This window comes from Megalops cyprinoides, chromosome 2, assembly GCF_013368585.1.
Source record: "Megalops cyprinoides isolate fMegCyp1 chromosome 2, fMegCyp1.pri, whole genome shotgun sequence".
NCBI classification, from domain to species: domain Eukaryota; kingdom Metazoa; phylum Chordata; class Actinopteri; order Elopiformes; family Megalopidae; genus Megalops; species Megalops cyprinoides.
The window spans coordinates 50,098,677-50,116,281 of NC_050584.1; the positions used below are offsets into that span (position 1 = coordinate 50,098,677).

Consider the following 17,605-nt stretch of genomic DNA (forward strand, 5'->3'; position numbering starts at 1 on the left):
CCACATGCTGAAGATATCACTGAAAAGCATTACCCATGCATGTCTTCAAGTTCTTCAGTGTGAATTAACTAAGGCAAGAACACCTACACTCTTTTTTTAACTTGGGGGAAATGAGGTGGAGAGTGCATTCGAGGGGTATCCAAACAACTGCTGAGAGCACAGGTGCATGGCTGAGAGTTTTAAGCAGCCCTTTGAGCCTGATCAGTCACATTCTGCTGTTACTGTGGCAACGGCAGCAGGAGAGCTGATGAATCACATGGCTGCCTCCACCTACAGAATAAACATAAAAATATACAGAACAACAGATTGACTTGAGAGCTAAGGCATTTGCAATCTTCCTGTTTTTGTTATTAAGATGTCAGTGCCTGTCCCATGAAACAATTTTCTTTCTGTGGCACAGACAATGGCAAATGTTTGCTGATGTATTCAGGAGATGATTGTAGGATTGAGAATCCATAATGGGAGGGCATGGGTTTTTGATATCTCTATAAACAGATTCCTAAATAAATGTGCAGTATTTGTTTCTAACATGCAAATACAATTATCTTTGACAAGGAAAAAGTTGGGAAGTGATGGCCCTAGTCTGACAGCTTGCAAGTCTTTCCTTGTCCTATCCCCTCCCATTCAGTACCCACTAAACCAGATTTACCTGTCTGTGCGTACGGGCTGACAGCCGAATTCCACCACTGAGCACACAGACGGAGATAAGCAATGGAGGAGGGTAGCACAGAAGAGGACATCGAGACTCTGATCGAGGGCATGGAGTACATCCCTGGCCACTTCCACCTGGACCTGCACCTCAACTGTGAGCCCTGCGGGCCTGTGGAGCTGCGTCGACGGGACACTCGGCTAAAGCAGGACAGCCTGCGGGCCGAGCTGGAGGCAGAGGCTGGGTTCCAGCAGTACGCTGTGAGGAACCTGCTGGGCCTGCTGGCCTTCCACCTGGATGATCTGAAGCAGGCCGAGGAGGCCTTCCAGAGCATTTGCAAGGAGGACCCGGGGAACCTCAATGCCTGGGCCAACCTGGGCTACGTCTATGACCACCTCAAGAGGGACACGGAGGGGGCAGAGTGCGTGGAGCAGGTGTCCGCTTTGATGGGGCTGGAGTCTGGGGAGCCAGACCAGGGAGAGCCCAGGCTGCTGGCGGCACGGTGCCTAGCAGAGCAGGCCTACGCTCACCCCTACGATGTGGAACTGGACAAAGAGGAGGACTTGAGGGAGAGACTGACAGCAGCCCTCACACTGTATAACAGAGCTTTAGACTACGGAGGCAATCTGGTGAGTGAGAGCCAGGATACATGTTTATTCTGGATTTACTTGTCACTTGCCATAATGTGTCTAACCTGTGCATAGCAGATAGTGACAAAAACTCTTTTCTGGTGTGTAATGTGTATTTATAACTAATAGAATGAAGCTGAATATTTCTGTCATTGTTATTGTATCGACAGAAAATGTATCAGTTCTGAATATGGAAAACATACAGCTATTTCATTTCAGATACCTATTGAAGAAAAGAGAAGTTGGTATTTCAAAATGGCAACCATGTATATCAGGTAAAGCACCTGTTATTACTTCTGCTATTAATATGGGTAATGTCACTACTGTCTACAAAACATTTTCCTAATATATTATGTTTTGATAAGCATCTAGACCTCTACTGGTCAAACGTCATTCTTTGAGATTTAGAAAAAGCAGGGAAAAATATCACCGACTATAAATCAAAGATGTATACAGGGAATTTATTTTGTTTTTCTCTGTTTTGTCTTCTTTTGGCCCTCAGACTGGATGATATGATGAAGGAGACGGTAGACTCAGAGTACAGCAGACTGTCATATTACAACAAGGCCTTGAAGCTGCTGACAGAGACCCTCAAGTCTGGCAAAAGTCATTACAAAGGTGAGCTCCTGAAATTTCTCTCTGTTCCAACCAGCAATAGCAAAACAACAACAGAGATTTCCCAGAGCAGAGGGACTGTTTACATTCATGCAGAGACTTTGCTCTAGGACATCTGTAGGACAAATTTGTAACTTTCACCCAAGATTTTTGTTTGACTTTGAAATTTAAGCACAGACTGACTTCAAGCTTGCCTTACCCTATCCAAACTTACCTCAACTTAACCTGACAACATTAAAACATCATAACTCCTGATGACGATGAAGACCCTCTGGTACTGAACATACCAAAATGCATCTACGACAACTGACATATTCAGCAGCAGTGCCACATCTAACATATGACAAGCTTTGGCCAATGAATCAGAGCTTTTGAATCAAAGTTTTCATTTAAGCATCAAATACAGTCAGTTCAAAGAAGTTTAAATCAAGCATATTCATCCATATGTGATCTTTTCAAAGGCAGATATTGCATACAGCTCTGTCTGACTGGTCTTGGTTGTCTTTCTGTAGCTCTGGCCTGGTGTTATGTGGGGGTCATGCTGGAGCGGAAGAATGAGTTCTCCACAGTTCCCATGTCCATCCATGACTATGGCTACTCTGGCTCAGACCCCCTGTCCTGCTACGGGACGGTATGGAAACCAAGAGGGAGGGGGGATAAACTTTCGATATCTTATCCTACTATGATATTAAAAGTCAGCAATGTGCTTATTTCTCTTAATGTTACCTTGCAGTGGAATTTTACCTCCATTTTGTTTATCAAAAAGTTGTGAGTGAGTTCATTTGGAAGCTATGTATGAGGTCTTGCCAATAGGTTAGCACAGTATTGACCAAAATAGCTTTTAAATGTGCTTCCACTTTAAAGCATTAACTTTCAAGACTATGAGGTCAGAATATCAGGTCACCATAAATATTTTACATCTTACGTCATTTGCCCTCATTTATATATAACCTAACGAAGGGCAGTATCCTCACCTGAAAGGATGAGTTTTTCTCCCCTTCAGAAAAACATCAATGGCAACCAATACTGTGACATCAGATTTTTTTGGGAAAACAAATTCCTGCTCCCAGGAATCTACAAGTTTAATGCTGTTTTTCCCATTTTCCCAAAATTATGGAACACTAACCCCTTAATTTATCAAGATAAACCTAAGCTATCCATATAGTGCATCCTATCTGATGTTTGATTTTCACTGCAGGTAGACTATAAATCTATTCTCACAGCCACATTTTAATATAGTATTTAGACAGGAGAAACACCAGCTAAGGAAATGGAAATTTGTCAGATTACAGTCTCAACAGTTTTATGGACTGGAAGAGGGAAAAGTTTCAGTAAATTGTGGATAATCTTGTATGACTTACAGTTAGGTATGCACAGACCATTCAGGTCATTGGGCTGTTTATGGCTGAGCCAAGTCTTATCTTACTTTCAGAGCTGCTGGGTTTGTGAAGTCTCGAGCATTGGGGCATGAGGCTCATGGTGTAACTTGACAAGGAAACCTCTGAGAGGCAATGCTATGGGCATTCAAGAATGGTGGTGTGACAGCTATTACTGTGTGTAGAAGGATGAATCTGGAGTTTGCTGCCCCTCCAGGCCATCAAGATTGCCACAGCGGACGCGTTCACCCTGAACCAGCTGGCAAAGGTGTTCTTCTTGTTGGGTAAACATGAGATGGCCACAGGGATCTGTAACATGGCACTGAACGTACTTCCCGACCCCGAGCTGAACTGGCAAGCCTACTGCACCCGTGCCAAGGTAACAGAAAGACCACACTCTTAACTGACTCCTAAAAGCATCTACTTTCTGTCATCTTTTCTTTTTCATTGTTTCAGTTGTTTCTAATGAAAAGTAAAGGAACAGCAAAAGAACAAAGATGGCTTAGTGGGAGAGAAGGAGCTGCTTTAAAAGTCACAGGTAAAGGGTGTGGATAAAAGTAAATATTGCAGATGAATGCACGTAAAAGCAGGTATAGACGGGATTGTTCATACACCAAATGGAGCAGATCAACAGCTAAGACACTGCTGAGTTCGAAGCTGTAAAGCGCTTTCAGACACTGTAAAAAGGTGCTTAATCACTTCAAACCAGATTAAATTTGACCCTTGGTAAAGTTTAAGTGCAAAAAGACAAACCTTTAGTTTCTAAAATACACACAATAGCATGGTTCTCTGCAATTAAAACAAACATGAAAATTCATGCTTTTCCTTTTCACTTCCAAAAAAGAAGTCTGTTCCTGAGTATCTTTCATTCCCAGGTGAGGACATCAAAGCCAGTGGTGCTGGATCCTGTTCCACCAGAGTTAATGAAAAATACAGCTGGCTGATTATGACTTGTGTTCTCTGCAGATCAATGTCACCACCTATGTAAGAGATCTGCACAAAGCCAAGTTGGGTCTAGCAGGCATACCGGACCGACAGAAGCTAGCAGAGGCCAAGGCTGACCTGGAGCGAGTACTGAAGGTGCATCCTTGTCTGAGGACACACCTGGAGATGGGACAGGTGAGACCACAACAGCAGACCCCATGTTATGTGTGCTGACTTTATGGAAACAGGTGCCTACTTAAGCAGGAACCAAAATGAGAATAGAAAGTCTACGCTATTAGACTGCTCCCAGGTGTGTTATTTAATTGAAGATGGTGAGATCACAGCCATTCACTGTGCAAGACGGTCAGGAACAGCAACCACACATTGCTCCACCCTGTAAGGGTGTGCATGTGCACGCAAGTCATTTTCTTATCCACAGTGTGCAGGTGTCCTGAAAACTATTGCCACATGCACTTATAGAAAGAAGGTGAGTAAGCATGGGTGTGTACATACAGAGTATGGTGTAGGAAACTCTCTGCAGTTGAAAAATGGAATGTGATGCACATTAAAAATTCAAGTCATCAGGGTGCAGTCTCCCTCACACCCAGTGGGTGTACACAAGCACTGAGCACACAGGTTTCCTCACTTTGTCTCTGTGTCTCCAGGTGTATTACTACATGGGCGTGGACGCCCTGCAGGAGAGCCTGCTGGTGGACGAGGGGGCGGTGAACGCGGCGCTGGTGAGCCTGGCGCAGGCGCTGCAGTGCGAGCTGGGAGACAGCCTGCCGGAGCTGCAGCTGCTGCGCGGCCGCTGCCTGCTGCTGAAGGGTGAGGAGCAGAACGCCGCCGACTGCTTCAAGAGGGCGCTGCACCTGGAGCCCCCGGGCAGCCGGGACACCACGGCGCTGCGCTGCCTCCTGGAGACCCTGCTGGCCCTCTTCTCCCAGAGCGGCGCCGACCCGGGCCCCGCCATTGGCCAGCTGGAGGTGTGGGTACGGCGCGCCGAGGAGAAGTACCCGCACGAGACGGTGCAGGCGGAGCTGAAGTCCCTGTGCCGAGCGCACACCGCAGAGGTGGCCGAGCTCTCCCGCGCGCTGGTGCGCTTGGGCCGCACGGATCTGGTGCGCCTCCTGCTAGAGACAGTGCAGCCCAAGCTACCGGCCAAGAAGAGGACGCTGGCCCGGTCAATGTCAGTGTGAGGGAGGATACAAGAGCAGCAAAGAGTGGGGCGAGCAAAGGAACACAAATTCAGTCATAAAACTCACTGCGTTTCTTAACACAATGCTTGCTGTCACTGCTATGGATCTGGTAAAGATGAATACATAGACTTTGGCTTATTGTAACATAATTGTTTTTTAGTTTGGCTCATCAAGACCTGGGTTGCTGACACAAGTTGTGCACATTAGCATAAGTACAATCTAGTTACCAAACAGCACCAAAACCACCAAGCACACCCTTGCTTAGTATTCCAACTTGTCTTTCATTAAAGCATTGCCATAGGTCGAAACTAGGTGATGCATGTGAAGACAAAATTACTGTGAGTTACTGGGAATGTACTATGAAGGGAAATAATACATTTCGTAGACACAAATGTGAAGATTGATGCAATAAATGTAACGATTCCTTTTCTGAATGGAGTTTTAATTTAAAAGATTCTTTAGTTATCATGTCTGTGAAAATTCCATGTCACTCTTTTGAAAGACTGATTTTACAGAAACCAGTCTTTCCCTGACCTCCACCTTTTTCCACCTCTTCACCTTAGTATTCTCCATACTCTAGATGTGCCCTGAGCTGCAAATGTGGCTTATATCCTTTCCATGAGGACTCCAACCAAAGCACCCAGAAAGAAATTTCATTTTTTGATGAAATTTTGCATTTTGTCTGCACTGGACAAGGTCAGTGGTTGATGTTCTGCTCAGATATTTACAGGAGAAAGCAAGTTACCTTCTTTCTCAAAATATTCTTTGCTAAGAACCCTAAAGACCACAAAACTGTAACAAGATTTTGATTATGTACATTCAGTTACATAAACTATCTCCAATGAAAATGGAAAAGCCCAGTATACAAGGGGTTTAATATACTTCTTTTCACTAATGGAAGGCATTCTCCTACGTCAGGGCTAGTGGAGTTTCCAGCAAGTGTCATTACATGTGTAAATTGCATGAATACATTATTTTGGCTTAGCACATATCCTTATCTGCCACAGACACGTGCATATACATTTTTGTGATTAATACCTCTTCTTTGATATTGAATACGCCTGTTATTTAAAAAAAAGAATTTAGTTCATTTCCATTAAAGTGTTCCAGTACACAAACTCCCCCCTGTTAAACAAGCCAAAGGGGTCACAAGTCAAGAGTGCCTCAACAGTAGGTCTCTGCTGGTTTGACTGATGACCCGTGCAGGTTTCAGTCAATGTAGTTCTCATGTTGTTGACTTCATTTCAGTTTCAGTCTATGAACCTTCTTCCCAGACAAGAAGTCCTTACAGAATGCAGACCCTTTGACCAAGATAATGAAACTAGGGGTGCCTGCTTTCACAAAACACCTGAAATGAGAGAGCAAAGAAGTTTCAGTAACACAACTTTCAGGTTATCACACAAGATTTAACTTTGCATGTTATCTGAAACTTTTCCTTATTATTCATATGTATACATATTTGCCACATTGAAAAACTACAACATTAAAAAGAAGTGAGGTAAAAAGTCCTGGTTACCTGTCATGCTGCAAGACTTTGAGAAGGGTGGTCTGAAAGTCAACTTGATGAAGCTGCTCTGTCTCATAGTCCTCAAAGTACAACTGTTTGGCAGACCAAGCAGCATTTAAGAACCAAAACAGAACAACAAAACAGCCCGCAGAACATAAACCCATGGGCCAAATTACTGAAATCCTTGTATATAGTCTCCTGAAAAACTGCAATTGCCCTTCTTTAAAAAATTAAATAATATTTAAAGGAAATAGAATATAGATAAAATAAAAAGACAGCTATAAATATTCATATTAAAACAGCTCTAATAATAATGTACATTATCATGACAAATCGCAAATTCTGGGCGTTAAGTCTTGCCAGAAGTGTTTTTACGTCTTCAGCCACAAGAGGGTGCTCATGTCACCTGAAAAAAATGTAAATAGCATAGGCTCAAATGATTTCAATACACAAGTCCTTATCCTTACAAGATACTCACCTCTAGGTTCTGAGGGTGATATTTTCTGTCAGTGTCCCAGGGAGGAAGTTCCTCCCCAAACATGACTGTCAAGTGATCCGTGAAGCTAAGGGAGAGAAAAATCCATTGCATCAAAGTGATTTGACTTGCTGAAACAGTCATCTTCAGCAAAACTATTCAGTATTCTGTTGAAAGTTTTGAAAATGCACAAACTGTTCAGTGTGAATAGTTTGAGTACATAACAGGAACATGCCATTTTGGCACAGAAGCACATATTTTTATATGCTTTGATAAAAAATGCTACCTGTCTTAATTGGTGAATTACCTTAAAAACTATCCACCAATTATTGAGTGAGGGTACCCATCTAAGTAGATCTTAGTACATTCAGGTAATATTTTAAGTAAACTGTGGCAAGCTTAACACTACGCTTTTTTTCTTACATCTTTGGTATTGCCAAATGAGCATTAAGCTTCCCACATTGTGAATTCCCTCATTTCATCACAGAAAGTGCTGTAGTGAGACATACAGGCCTGTGATATACTTACCTTTGACCAACAGCTACTTTATGCACTGAAATACCGCCAACATATCTCTCGCTGACAACAACTTAGACCTCAGAGGCATCTCACATTACCGCAGCAAGACATAGCCAATGTCCAAAGCTGTGGACTAATGACATGGCCAAGAATTGGACTAGCGCTGTCTGAGCTACAGGGCTTTACCCACTGAGCCACTTGGGAGCCCCCTATACCACACTTTTCATCAAGAAAATCCCCACGCTGATAACAAATACCACAAAACAATGAAAACAATGTCCAGTCTGCATACCTGGAAGACTCATTAAATGCAGAGATGAAATCTGTCTGCCGGTGCTCAGGATACAGGAAGAGGACAGGCCAATGCAGAGTACCGTGTTCATCCAGGAACACTCTCGATCCAGTGGCCTCTTGTGAGCACAGGCCATCTAGGTCCATCCCTGCCAAAGCCGCAGCTGTGCCACAGTCCCCTTCATCGTCCTCCTCACAGTCTGAACTACGCTTAGAGGGATGCTCTGGCTTCAACAACTTGATGCCACGTTTCTGCAAAACACACATCTGTCAACCCTCACAGTCCTATACAGCAAAAAACCATCAGCAAGCATTTTGCTAGTTTGCTTCCTGCTGCCACACCCTTTTTTGGATAATGTGCAATAATCCCTCTAAGGATTCTTATTTTATGTTGTCAGTCAGGGCATTTACTTTAAAAAACAAAAACACTTCTACCCACTGCAACTGCCTTTGATCATCTTAAAGGCCAGGAATTTGTTATTCATTTCATTTTTTAAGTATTAATATATTACTATATTGACTGCTGGAGTTTGTTTTTTTCTTCTATTATATTTGGGCCAAAGAACAAATTTAACCTTTTGGGATAATAGCTTTTCATATATCTTGTCTAATGAGGTCAGTAATAAACAGTTATACACAGCAAGTCTTGGACTGTTCAATGAGGCTGATGCCTAGACTTCGCAGTAGTAATCATTAACCGAGAAGCCAAAATATAAGCAAAGTCCCTGGGTCACACAAACATAACATAGCAGAAATTAAGTATCATACTCACCCGGATGGCCCCAAGGAGAGCTTCTCTCTCACAGCGATCCTTTTTCTCTTTTGCTTTTGCTTTCCGGGCATCTCTCTCCATCGTCCTCTAACATAAGGCAAGCCCATGGTCATTTCTCCCAAGTCCATTACGCATTCACTAACTAATGTCTCACAGTGATTAGGAATGACAATGAGTCCAAGCTTTGCAGTATGTGATGCGCTTTGTCACAACATATTGATGAAACAGACAGCACCCACTGAAGGACGCTTCCTGGAAATGCAAATCATCTGCACCTCAGCAGCTTTGTGGATCCCTGCTGGAGATGCTACCCTACCGTCCACTTGCTCTTACCTTCAGCTTGTCAGCTGTGGCTCTCAGCTCCTGCAGTTTCCTGTCCTTGGCCTGGACTCTGAGGCCCTCCTCACACCACTGCAAGGCTTCGCCATAGTTGCGCAGTTCCATGCAACACTGGGCACCTGCATAGGTACAGATTGAGAACAGATGATGTCCGTCAATTTTCACAGCATGGCGTGGTAACCTTCTGTGCCAGGCAGCTTTAAATGTATTGTAATGGAGTACTGTGCATTTGGCTGACTTATTCGCATATGTCTCCTAATAAAATTTCCCATTTACACACCTCTTATCAGTGCCTTAAGGTGGTCTGGTTTCAGCTTCTTGGCAGCTACAGCATCATTCAAGGCAGACCGCATATTACCTACAAAACAAGAACACCATGGCTCAAGAAACTGCGCCTACCCCACACCTATTGAGACCAACTTCAATTCAAGTGAAACATTCACAAACACTGATGATACACTTTCAGAACAGACTGACTGGAGGTTTCTTCTCTAGGTCCATACAAGAGAGTATAGAAGAGCACAGAGCAAGGCACAGTACCAAGGTAGAAGTGTGAGGCTGCTCTGTTTGTAAGCAGGACGGCGTTAAGGTCTGTATCACTGCATTTCTTTTTCAATCCTTCGGTGTATGCCACTATAGCCTTCTTGTAGTTCTTCTCCTTGAAGTATTCATTCCCTTCATCTTTGAGGCTCTTGGCTTGCTCTGAGGAGAAAAAGAAAGGTCTCTTCACCTACATCCACATCTGAACTTGAGAAGAATAGCTGATGAAACATTAACCACCCTGGCAGAATGCATGAATTGTATCCTTTGATAAATCCAGACCAGAAGCTCACTAGTTGCAAACTTTTGCTGGTATGGTACTGTAGCTTTTGGGGAGTAAAATCAATGTTAAAGTGTTAGATATTAAAGCAAATAAAAACTCAAAACCAGCCTGTGCTAAATTCTTACAAAAATAATATATGAAAACCCTACTGCAAAGCATCAGTATTGTGACTAAATAACAGATTATTTCCAGCAGTAGATCGAAAGAGGGATTAGACAGTTAACATAAGCAAACTACCCTCTGGTGGTCTGTCGTCATCATGAATGATGGACTGCAGACAGGCCAGCTCTGGGTGTGTTTTGGGGTCGATCTCCTCGGGGGCCTTCTTCATGAACATGGGAATCTTGTCAAACTCCTACGCAGGGGGAAGCAGGGTAATAAAGGCATGAAACTTAGATTTTTTTTTCCAAACCAAGACGAGAAATAGGGGTAATGACACTGGCAAAATCGCTAGAGGTTCATTCTGACCACGCCGATAAAGTACATTGCAGACCATGGGCGTAAATTACGGGGGGTATGGGGGACTAACTTTACATAAATCAGAAGTTCACTTTGGCGACTGCCTCGGTAGCTCGCAAATACGTACTACCTTGCTAGGAACGCGTGTTAAAGCACTGACAGTACGAAGTCTTAATTTCCACAGACGAACCTACCTATCGGTACATTGCTAATGCAGGGATATTTGTGAAAAACGATGATCCCTACCTCCTCCCATTTGTCCTCGTTGAAAGCGCCTTTGTATTTTTGTGTGGCAAATTTGTCCATAAACTCGTCCATCCCATCATCGCTCTCGTTGTCTTGTGTATGTGAACTCATTTTATTAACTTCAGTACAGACTACACTTTTAAGATTAACCCTGGGTTTAACCCTGTCTCGGTTTCCTGGGATTTCACAAAAATCACGAATTTTCGCTTGTATAACACCAATCTACAGTCACGAATTATTTCCACCGTGAGCCAGCGATCCAGACCTGAATGTTATATTATAGAACCACTTACACAGTAGGTTTTGGTTGGTCGTTAACCTGCCATTTCTTTGTTTTCATTGGCCTTACTGTGAGAAGGCGGGGCTTCTGGTTCATTTTTCTATTTTTATTCCGCCTCTGTGACAGGCACCAATGGTAACACAGATGTTACCACAAATTGACCAATGACATTGGGAATGCTGATATGGTTCTAAAGTCACACATCGGGCAGATTACATACAACAACGTGCTTTCGACAGTGCATCAGCGAACTACATCGGATGGGAAACATTAGCTATGTTCAAGACAGTTCTGCTATGTTTCTGTGTCGGCCAACAACTATTTAATTTGTGGTCACAACTGTTAATTTGTGTTCTGTCCTATTAAATGTTTACATTACTATGGCTGAACTGAAATATATCCATATCCTCTATAGTGCAGTGCAGTTTTATTTTTTTCATAGGGGTGGGTGTTTCAGAATATTATCAATGGGCATTTTTTAATTCATTTTAGTTTTTAATTCTCTTTTTCAAACTCATATTTAGAATGGAATGACCTCCAACATTTTCCCATTTTGAAAAATGTCCTGGCCAGACTTCTGGGGTTACAGAAAGGGTCTGTGTTTCACATTGTGGATTCAAAACTCACTGGTAAATAGAAATTTTCTCTTTCAGTGCTGAATTGTAAGTCCTGAAATTCTACCAAAAGTGAAGCCTCTAACTGTATGCTCTGGCAAGGAACTGAACCAGCAAAACCTTCAAACACAAGAAACAATCAGAGATTTGGAATACGTTACACAAATGGAGATTAATGAATGCAATTCATACAAGAGGGATTATTTGCTAAGAAAAAGCCATTTCCATAAGAACTCAACTTGACTTAAATTGTATATTTATGAAATGCAACATAAAAGGTTGTGCATTCTAGAACTGGGGTAAGTAATTTTGGCTCTAGATGGCATCTTATCATCATGGTCTTTTATGTCTACTTTTAGTCAGTCACCCTGAACACGACTCCTCAAGGTGACAACATCAATATTTCCCTCAAAAACACAGAAGTGGAAAGACTGTCTAGATATTACTGTGCATACATTTTACTCCACTAACTTCATCATTAATTCAGAGTCCTGTTTATTTTAATGAAGATCAAAGGCATTCAATCAGTTTTGAGTATGCAGTCTTTTATTTTCAAGTTATTGACAACCTTTGTCCAGGAGTCCCACAGACTCTAAAATGTTTGAGGAGAGTACAGAATTTCAGTTTAGACTGTCTCTGCATTTCCCAAGAGGTCCATCAGCCCCTCCCTGCTGAGAAACACTGTCTCTCCACTTTGCTGGCAGAGCACCTCAAACTGTGGCTGCTCATCAGCTGCACTCTTCCCAACCACAATCACATACGGGTATCCTAAACGGATGGCATCCTTCAAACGCTTTCCAATGGTCAGTTGTGTGCGGTCATCCAGGACTACTTCCCCTTTGAGATTTTGTAGCGACTCCCCCAGGCTATGGCAGAGCTCTTCTGCTACACCAGCTAACTCTGCTGTTTTGCTGCCACTCTTGGGAGGCAGGACACAGACCTGGTAGGGTGCCAGCAGGCTTGGCCAGCGGATGGCATCTTCAGAGGAGAGTACCTCAATGGCTGCAGCCAAGATACGCGTGACTCCCAGACCAAAGCAACCCATCTCTGCAACCACAGGCTTGTTCTGGGAATTGTTGTACGTAGCATTGAATATGTGTGAGTACTTAGTGCCAAGGTAGAATGTGTGCCCCACCTCAATACCCTTTGACTCTGTCAGTGTTCCCCTGCTGCACTGTGGACAATCCGTCTGACCTGGTTCTATAGTTTCTGCATTGGCAGAGAAAGCGCAATTCCCACAGACCATCAACCTATCCTCGCCAATGTCTGCCAGCAGCTGGAACTCATGGGACAGTCTACCCCCAATGTTCCCAGTGTCAGCCTGCACCTGGACACAGTGCAGTCCCAGACGGGAAAACAGACGATTGTAGGCCTGGCACACGGCCTGGTAGGTGATAAGGGCAGCCTCTTCACTAATGTCAAAGGAGTACATGTCCTTCATGTAGAACTCCCGGCCCCGCAGCAGTCCAAATCTTGGCTTGGGCTCATCCCGAAACTTCCGCGTTACCTACAGCACCAAGAAAGGTCACATTCAGTTAACCAAATGGTCTTGGCATCAGAACACTATTCAGGAAAACTAGAAGAATGCCGGTATAGCATAGGGGTACAGAGCAGGACTCCTAAACGCGAGGTTTCCGGTTCGATTCCTTGCTGGGGCACTGCTGTTGTACCCTTGGGCAAGGTACTTAACCCAGAATTTTCTCAGTAAATATGCAGCTGTATAAATGGGTAATGTGAAAAAAAGTCTAAATGTTAAATATTACATTAATTCATTTAGCAGACGCTTTTATCCAAAGCGACTTACATAGGTTACAGTTCTTTACAATGTTATCCATTTATACAGCTGGATATTTACTGAGGCAATTGTGGGTTAAGTACCTTACCCAAGGGTACAGCAGCAGTGCCCCAGCGGGGATCGAACCGGCAACCTTTCGGTTACGAGTCCTACGAGTCCTGCTCCTTAACCACTATGCTACACTGCCGCCCCAATAATGTAATTTTTTATTTTGTACCTTTATCCTGTGAAATTTATCCAGTCATAACACTAAAGTTGTGATGCAGCTCACATCAAATAAAAAAAATCTATAGACAAGGAATTTCACAAATAACAACTAGTCACATTATTTAGTGTTGCTATTGTCTGCATAGTACCTGGTAGAGCAGCAGGGGGAGCTGTCTGTAAGACAGGTTGCCTTGTGAGGCCAGCAGCTCAGTGACTGCTTCTTCATGTGTGGGCCCCAGGCAATACTCTGCCCCGTGACGGTCCCTCAGCCGGAACAGTTCCTTTCCCATGAGGTCCCAGCGCTCACTACGTTGCCAGAGCTCTGCAGAGCACAGACTGGGCATGTCCAGTTTCTGCCCTCCAATGCCTTGCATCTCCTGATCAATGAGTCGCACCAGCTTCTCCATGGAACGCACCATGGCTGGGAGGTAGTAGTAACAGCCCGGATTGGAGGGGTAGATGAGACCACCCTTCATCATCAGTTTCTGGCTCCGGCAGGTCATCTCTCCTGCCTGGCCCTCCGGCCCTGGCTCTTTCATCTCACGCAGGTTGGAAGGCTGGAAGAGCCGTGACACCAGCAGTGGAGGTGTGTGATTGGAACGGGCAGTGCCGACCCTCAGTGTTTGCCCAGTGAAGCCGGAGAGAACCCTTTTAGGTTGTGTCAGAACCCTTGGCTGACAGGGTAGCAGCCTTCGCCAACATTGCCACAGCACAGCGTCCATCATAGGCTTAAGTACATTAACACTACCGGGGAAAACCACACAGCAATATCAGCATCACCAATATTTAATTTATCAAAGGATATATTTCGTCGATACCTTTAGTAGCAAAAAAAAGACCAATTCTGACCAAATTATCGTAGTCGTCATTAGCGTTTATTAGTTGTAGGTGCATTATTCTAATTATGGCTCTTTGGGACATCAATAAACATTGTAGTCACACTGCAGGACACACAACTTTAATAACTTGCCATAGCACTATTTTAAATACCTCAGTATGTGACGTAAATGAACCATCGCGACGTTATGAAAAAATCCCATAAACACAACAAAGACCCTGATCATACAACTCGTCAATGGCTCAGCAGGAAACTGACATACATTAATTGACTCATCGCACACTGGAATGCTGCCGAACAGCTTCACTTTCAAGGTCAGTATCTAGCTAGCTATTGTAGCTGTAGTACAGAAAATTAAAGATTGCTATATAGTTAGCTACAGTAGTTAGCTATTACAGTTAGCTAGTGAACTGTCTAAAAATGGCACACCCGCACATCCTACAGTAATCCATGAAAATAAATGCTACGTCTGATACGTGCAATACTATCTAACTTGCTAGCTAGCTCTAAGTTTATCTCTACGAGAAGCAGATGGAAAGCGTGGTAGCTCGCTAGACTAGCCAATTACTTCCCATTCACAGATAGCCAGCTAACTCGCTAAGTTGACCATAACATTACTTACCTAATCAACTGTATCGAAGAAAAGGGTACAAAAGAGTCTGGCAAGCGGAGTGTTAGTCTATCGCATCATCAAACCACAATGAATAAGCTGAAACAATGCTGGCGTTATACTGCACGACTCAGGGAACGCTAGCATAGTTGGCTAACCTCTGCTGACAGCCATGCACATAGTACGAAACCAAACAGCGACACCACGGAAACAAAGGAGGGACAAACTATTCGAATAACTTACACTTTGTTGTAACAGTTAAAGACGAGAAGAACAGGATACCATCTCTAATCAGCTTCATCAAAAGTCTCACACTTTACAAACAAAATGTAAATGAAGACAATCAATTTAATGGCATTTTGTAAGTCTTTATAGCAGGCTTTGCAGTCTGGCTTTCATTCTGTTTTGAATGTGTTAGGAGTTCAGAGTCTGGAAGCTGCCTGCCATACCTAAATGACATTTTTTATATAACATTTCAGTCCTTCTTTAATTTATTGCTTTGTTTTGGTGAAGCCAAATTACATGTGTAGTTTTTCATTTTTTATTCAATCAAAATCAGCAATGAAAATTTTGCTGGGGGGAGAGACTAATAGCATGCCCATTTCTAATTTGTCAGTTTACTTACTCATTCATTGTATTAATGTCCTCTTTAAGCAGTTTTGTAGTGTTGTACTTCAGTGTAGTCAACATAATACAAATTATACATTATAAAAAGCAAATGAGAACATTAAACATTTCTTATGTTATTCTAGCATTTTGCTTTGTTTCCATACAATAGTTTGGTTTAATTACAGATCAACCCATGTATTTTATTATCCTGAAATGCTCTTGGCAGTATAGCTCTTTCATAAAGACACATCATCAATCACACACAAGAATTTTTTTTTTTTTTAAGGAAAGAATTACACAGATACAGCCAGACAGTTCAGGTTATTTCTGTACATTTATTTGATACAGAGAACAAAGCATAAGCTTCCCAAGTCAAATTGAACTGCCCTGACACAAACTTGTAACACAAAATCACCATCAATAAGAGGACAGCAATACAGTTTTAGTCTTAAATAACTATGGTTTTCATTTCAATAGTAGACAGTGAGTATCTACATTTTCTCCACCTGTTCTTTTAGAAACATATTAAGTTTAACATTTATTAAATTCAGAAGTTCACACATCTGATATACACATTTCTTACAAAAATACATAAAGAAAAAAGAAAAACATTCATGAACTTCATGTCCAGGACAATAAAAAGGTAAAGCCACTGACCCTGGAGAAATATAAATAAGCTGCTTAAATTCCACTAAAATCAAAACCATATGACTTAAATTCAGCACACTATACAAAGCAGTTTAAAGAACATTCATGTCTATGCTATTAAATTGTAAATAATGCACCTGCAAATATTGCATTCCAATGGAAAATACAGATTACAGTAAATTACAGAAAATATGCATTTAGTCACCATTGTAAATGGCAGCAAAAATAAATGGTACACTGAAAAAACAATGACTCACAGTGTGTAGTTTACAGTCATTGGAAGTGTATGCTGATGTTTCAATAAGCTGCCATCTGACTATACTGACACACATATGACCTTTGCAAACCAATGTGATCTCTTAATACCTCTACCAAAGTCCTTCATCCCTCTCAATAACAACAAACCTGATAATTAGAAACTTCATTACTGCCCTTATTTTGGGGGTTTGTGTAACCTTGCTTAAGATAAAGGTATTTCCACACAATCATAACAAGTACACATACAGTTTTTATACATCAAGGCTGGTAGAGCCAACAGAAAAAGTAGCAACCCTGAGCCTTTCTGTCACATTCCACAGTAGGGCAGGGCAGTCTCAAACCAATCACTTCAGGTGCAATGTTAATACAAGAAAGAAAAAATAACACAACCCTGAATAATTTTCAAAAATAAAATATCCAAAGTCCACATCCACTGACACCCATTCTGAGCTGTCTATAAGTGATAAGAACAGAACCTCTATTCTGCATTCTTTCATAAGTTTACAACACCTTGTGACATGTAAACGTATGCTTCTTTCAAGCAGATTATCACCTTCTTCTAATGCACATATGATAAGAGTTAAATGAAATATACAAGGTTCTCTCATCGAGTAAGCTGGCTACAAAGGTATTTCTCAACATGCAACTCTTTGTCACAAGCCTTCCACAGCAGCCAATGTCAACAGAACAATGCAGTGCATGGTTAAAATACATGCACTGAACTGCAATCTTTATGAAACCTGCTTAAAAAAAGAAAAATACAGCCTTTTACTGTACTGATAATCTAATGGTCATTGTGTAGTCTTTTTGTTCCATTTCGTATTTGTTACTGGCTAGGTATGCACACAGTGAAGGAGGGCAGGGCTCAAAGGCTAATGGCAGCTGACTGCACCCCCCACACACAGCAGTGTGAGAATGAGGAC

The 17,605-nt window shown here is 42.4% G+C and overlaps 3 protein-coding genes across 3 annotated transcripts; 1 reads left to right on the forward strand and 2 right to left on the reverse strand.

The window, feature by feature from the left end:
- Positions 1-708: 708 nt before the first annotated feature.
- On the forward strand, positions 709-5,770 carry ttc22 (tetratricopeptide repeat domain 22). The gene is made up of 7 exons (XM_036522315.1): positions 709-1,278; positions 1,498-1,553; positions 1,781-1,896; positions 2,406-2,524; positions 3,487-3,648; positions 4,236-4,388; positions 4,859-5,770. Exons 1-7 carry the CDS (start codon positions 712-714, stop codon positions 5,390-5,392), a joined length of 1,707 nt encoding a protein of 568 aa, XP_036378208.1. The 5' UTR covers positions 709-711; the 3' UTR covers positions 5,393-5,770.
- A 316-nt stretch (positions 5,771-6,086) lies between these two features.
- Positions 6,087-11,052, reverse strand: ttc4 (tetratricopeptide repeat domain 4). Its single transcript, XM_036522285.1, has 10 exons — positions 10,824-11,052; positions 10,356-10,473; positions 9,836-9,997; positions 9,576-9,653; positions 9,290-9,414; positions 8,957-9,043; positions 8,186-8,436; positions 7,378-7,462; positions 6,909-6,991; positions 6,087-6,740 (listed from the first exon to the last, which is right to left on the reverse strand). The coding sequence occupies exons 1-10, from the start codon at positions 10,932-10,934 to the stop codon at positions 6,632-6,634; spliced, it is 1,209 nt and encodes a 402-aa protein (XP_036378178.1). The 5' UTR covers positions 10,935-11,052; the 3' UTR covers positions 6,087-6,631.
- A 1,214-nt stretch (positions 11,053-12,266) lies between these two features.
- Positions 12,267-15,339, reverse strand: pars2 (prolyl-tRNA synthetase 2, mitochondrial). Its single transcript, XM_036522404.1, has 3 exons — positions 15,180-15,339; positions 13,869-14,463; positions 12,267-13,224 (listed from the first exon to the last, which is right to left on the reverse strand). Exons 2-3 carry the CDS (start codon positions 14,442-14,444, stop codon positions 12,343-12,345), a joined length of 1,458 nt encoding a protein of 485 aa, XP_036378297.1. The 5' UTR covers positions 14,445-14,463; positions 15,180-15,339; the 3' UTR covers positions 12,267-12,342.
- Positions 15,340-17,605: the final 2,266 nt, after the last annotated feature.

Coding starts and splice junctions, on each gene's coding strand:
- ttc22 (XM_036522315.1), top strand. CDS start 712: ATGGAGGAGGGTAGCACAGAAGAGGACATCGAGACTCTGATCGAGGGC. Junction 1,554..1,780: donor ATGGCAACCATGTATATCAG/GTAAAGCACCTG, acceptor TTTGGCCCTCAG/ACTGGATGATATGATGAAGG. Junction 4,389..4,858: donor CACACCTGGAGATGGGACAG/GTGAGACCACAA, acceptor CTGTGTCTCCAG/GTGTATTACTACATGGGCGT.
- ttc4 (XM_036522285.1), bottom strand. CDS start 10,934: ATGAGTTCACATACACAAGACAACGAGAGCGATGATGGGATGGACGAG. Junction 8,437..8,956: donor CTCTCCTTGGGGCCATCCGG/GTGAGTATGATA, acceptor TGTGTTTTGCAG/AAACGTGGCATCAAGTTGTT. Junction 6,992..7,377: donor ATCACCCTCAGAACCTAGAG/GTGAGTATCTTG, acceptor TCTGCCAAACAG/TTGTACTTTGAGGACTATGA.
- pars2 (XM_036522404.1), bottom strand. CDS start 14,444: ATGATGGACGCTGTGCTGTGGCAATGTTGGCGAAGGCTGCTACCCTGT. Junction 13,225..13,868: donor TCCCCCTGCTGCTCTACCAG/GTACTATGCAGA, acceptor TTGGTGCTGTAG/GTAACGCGGAAGTTTCGGGA.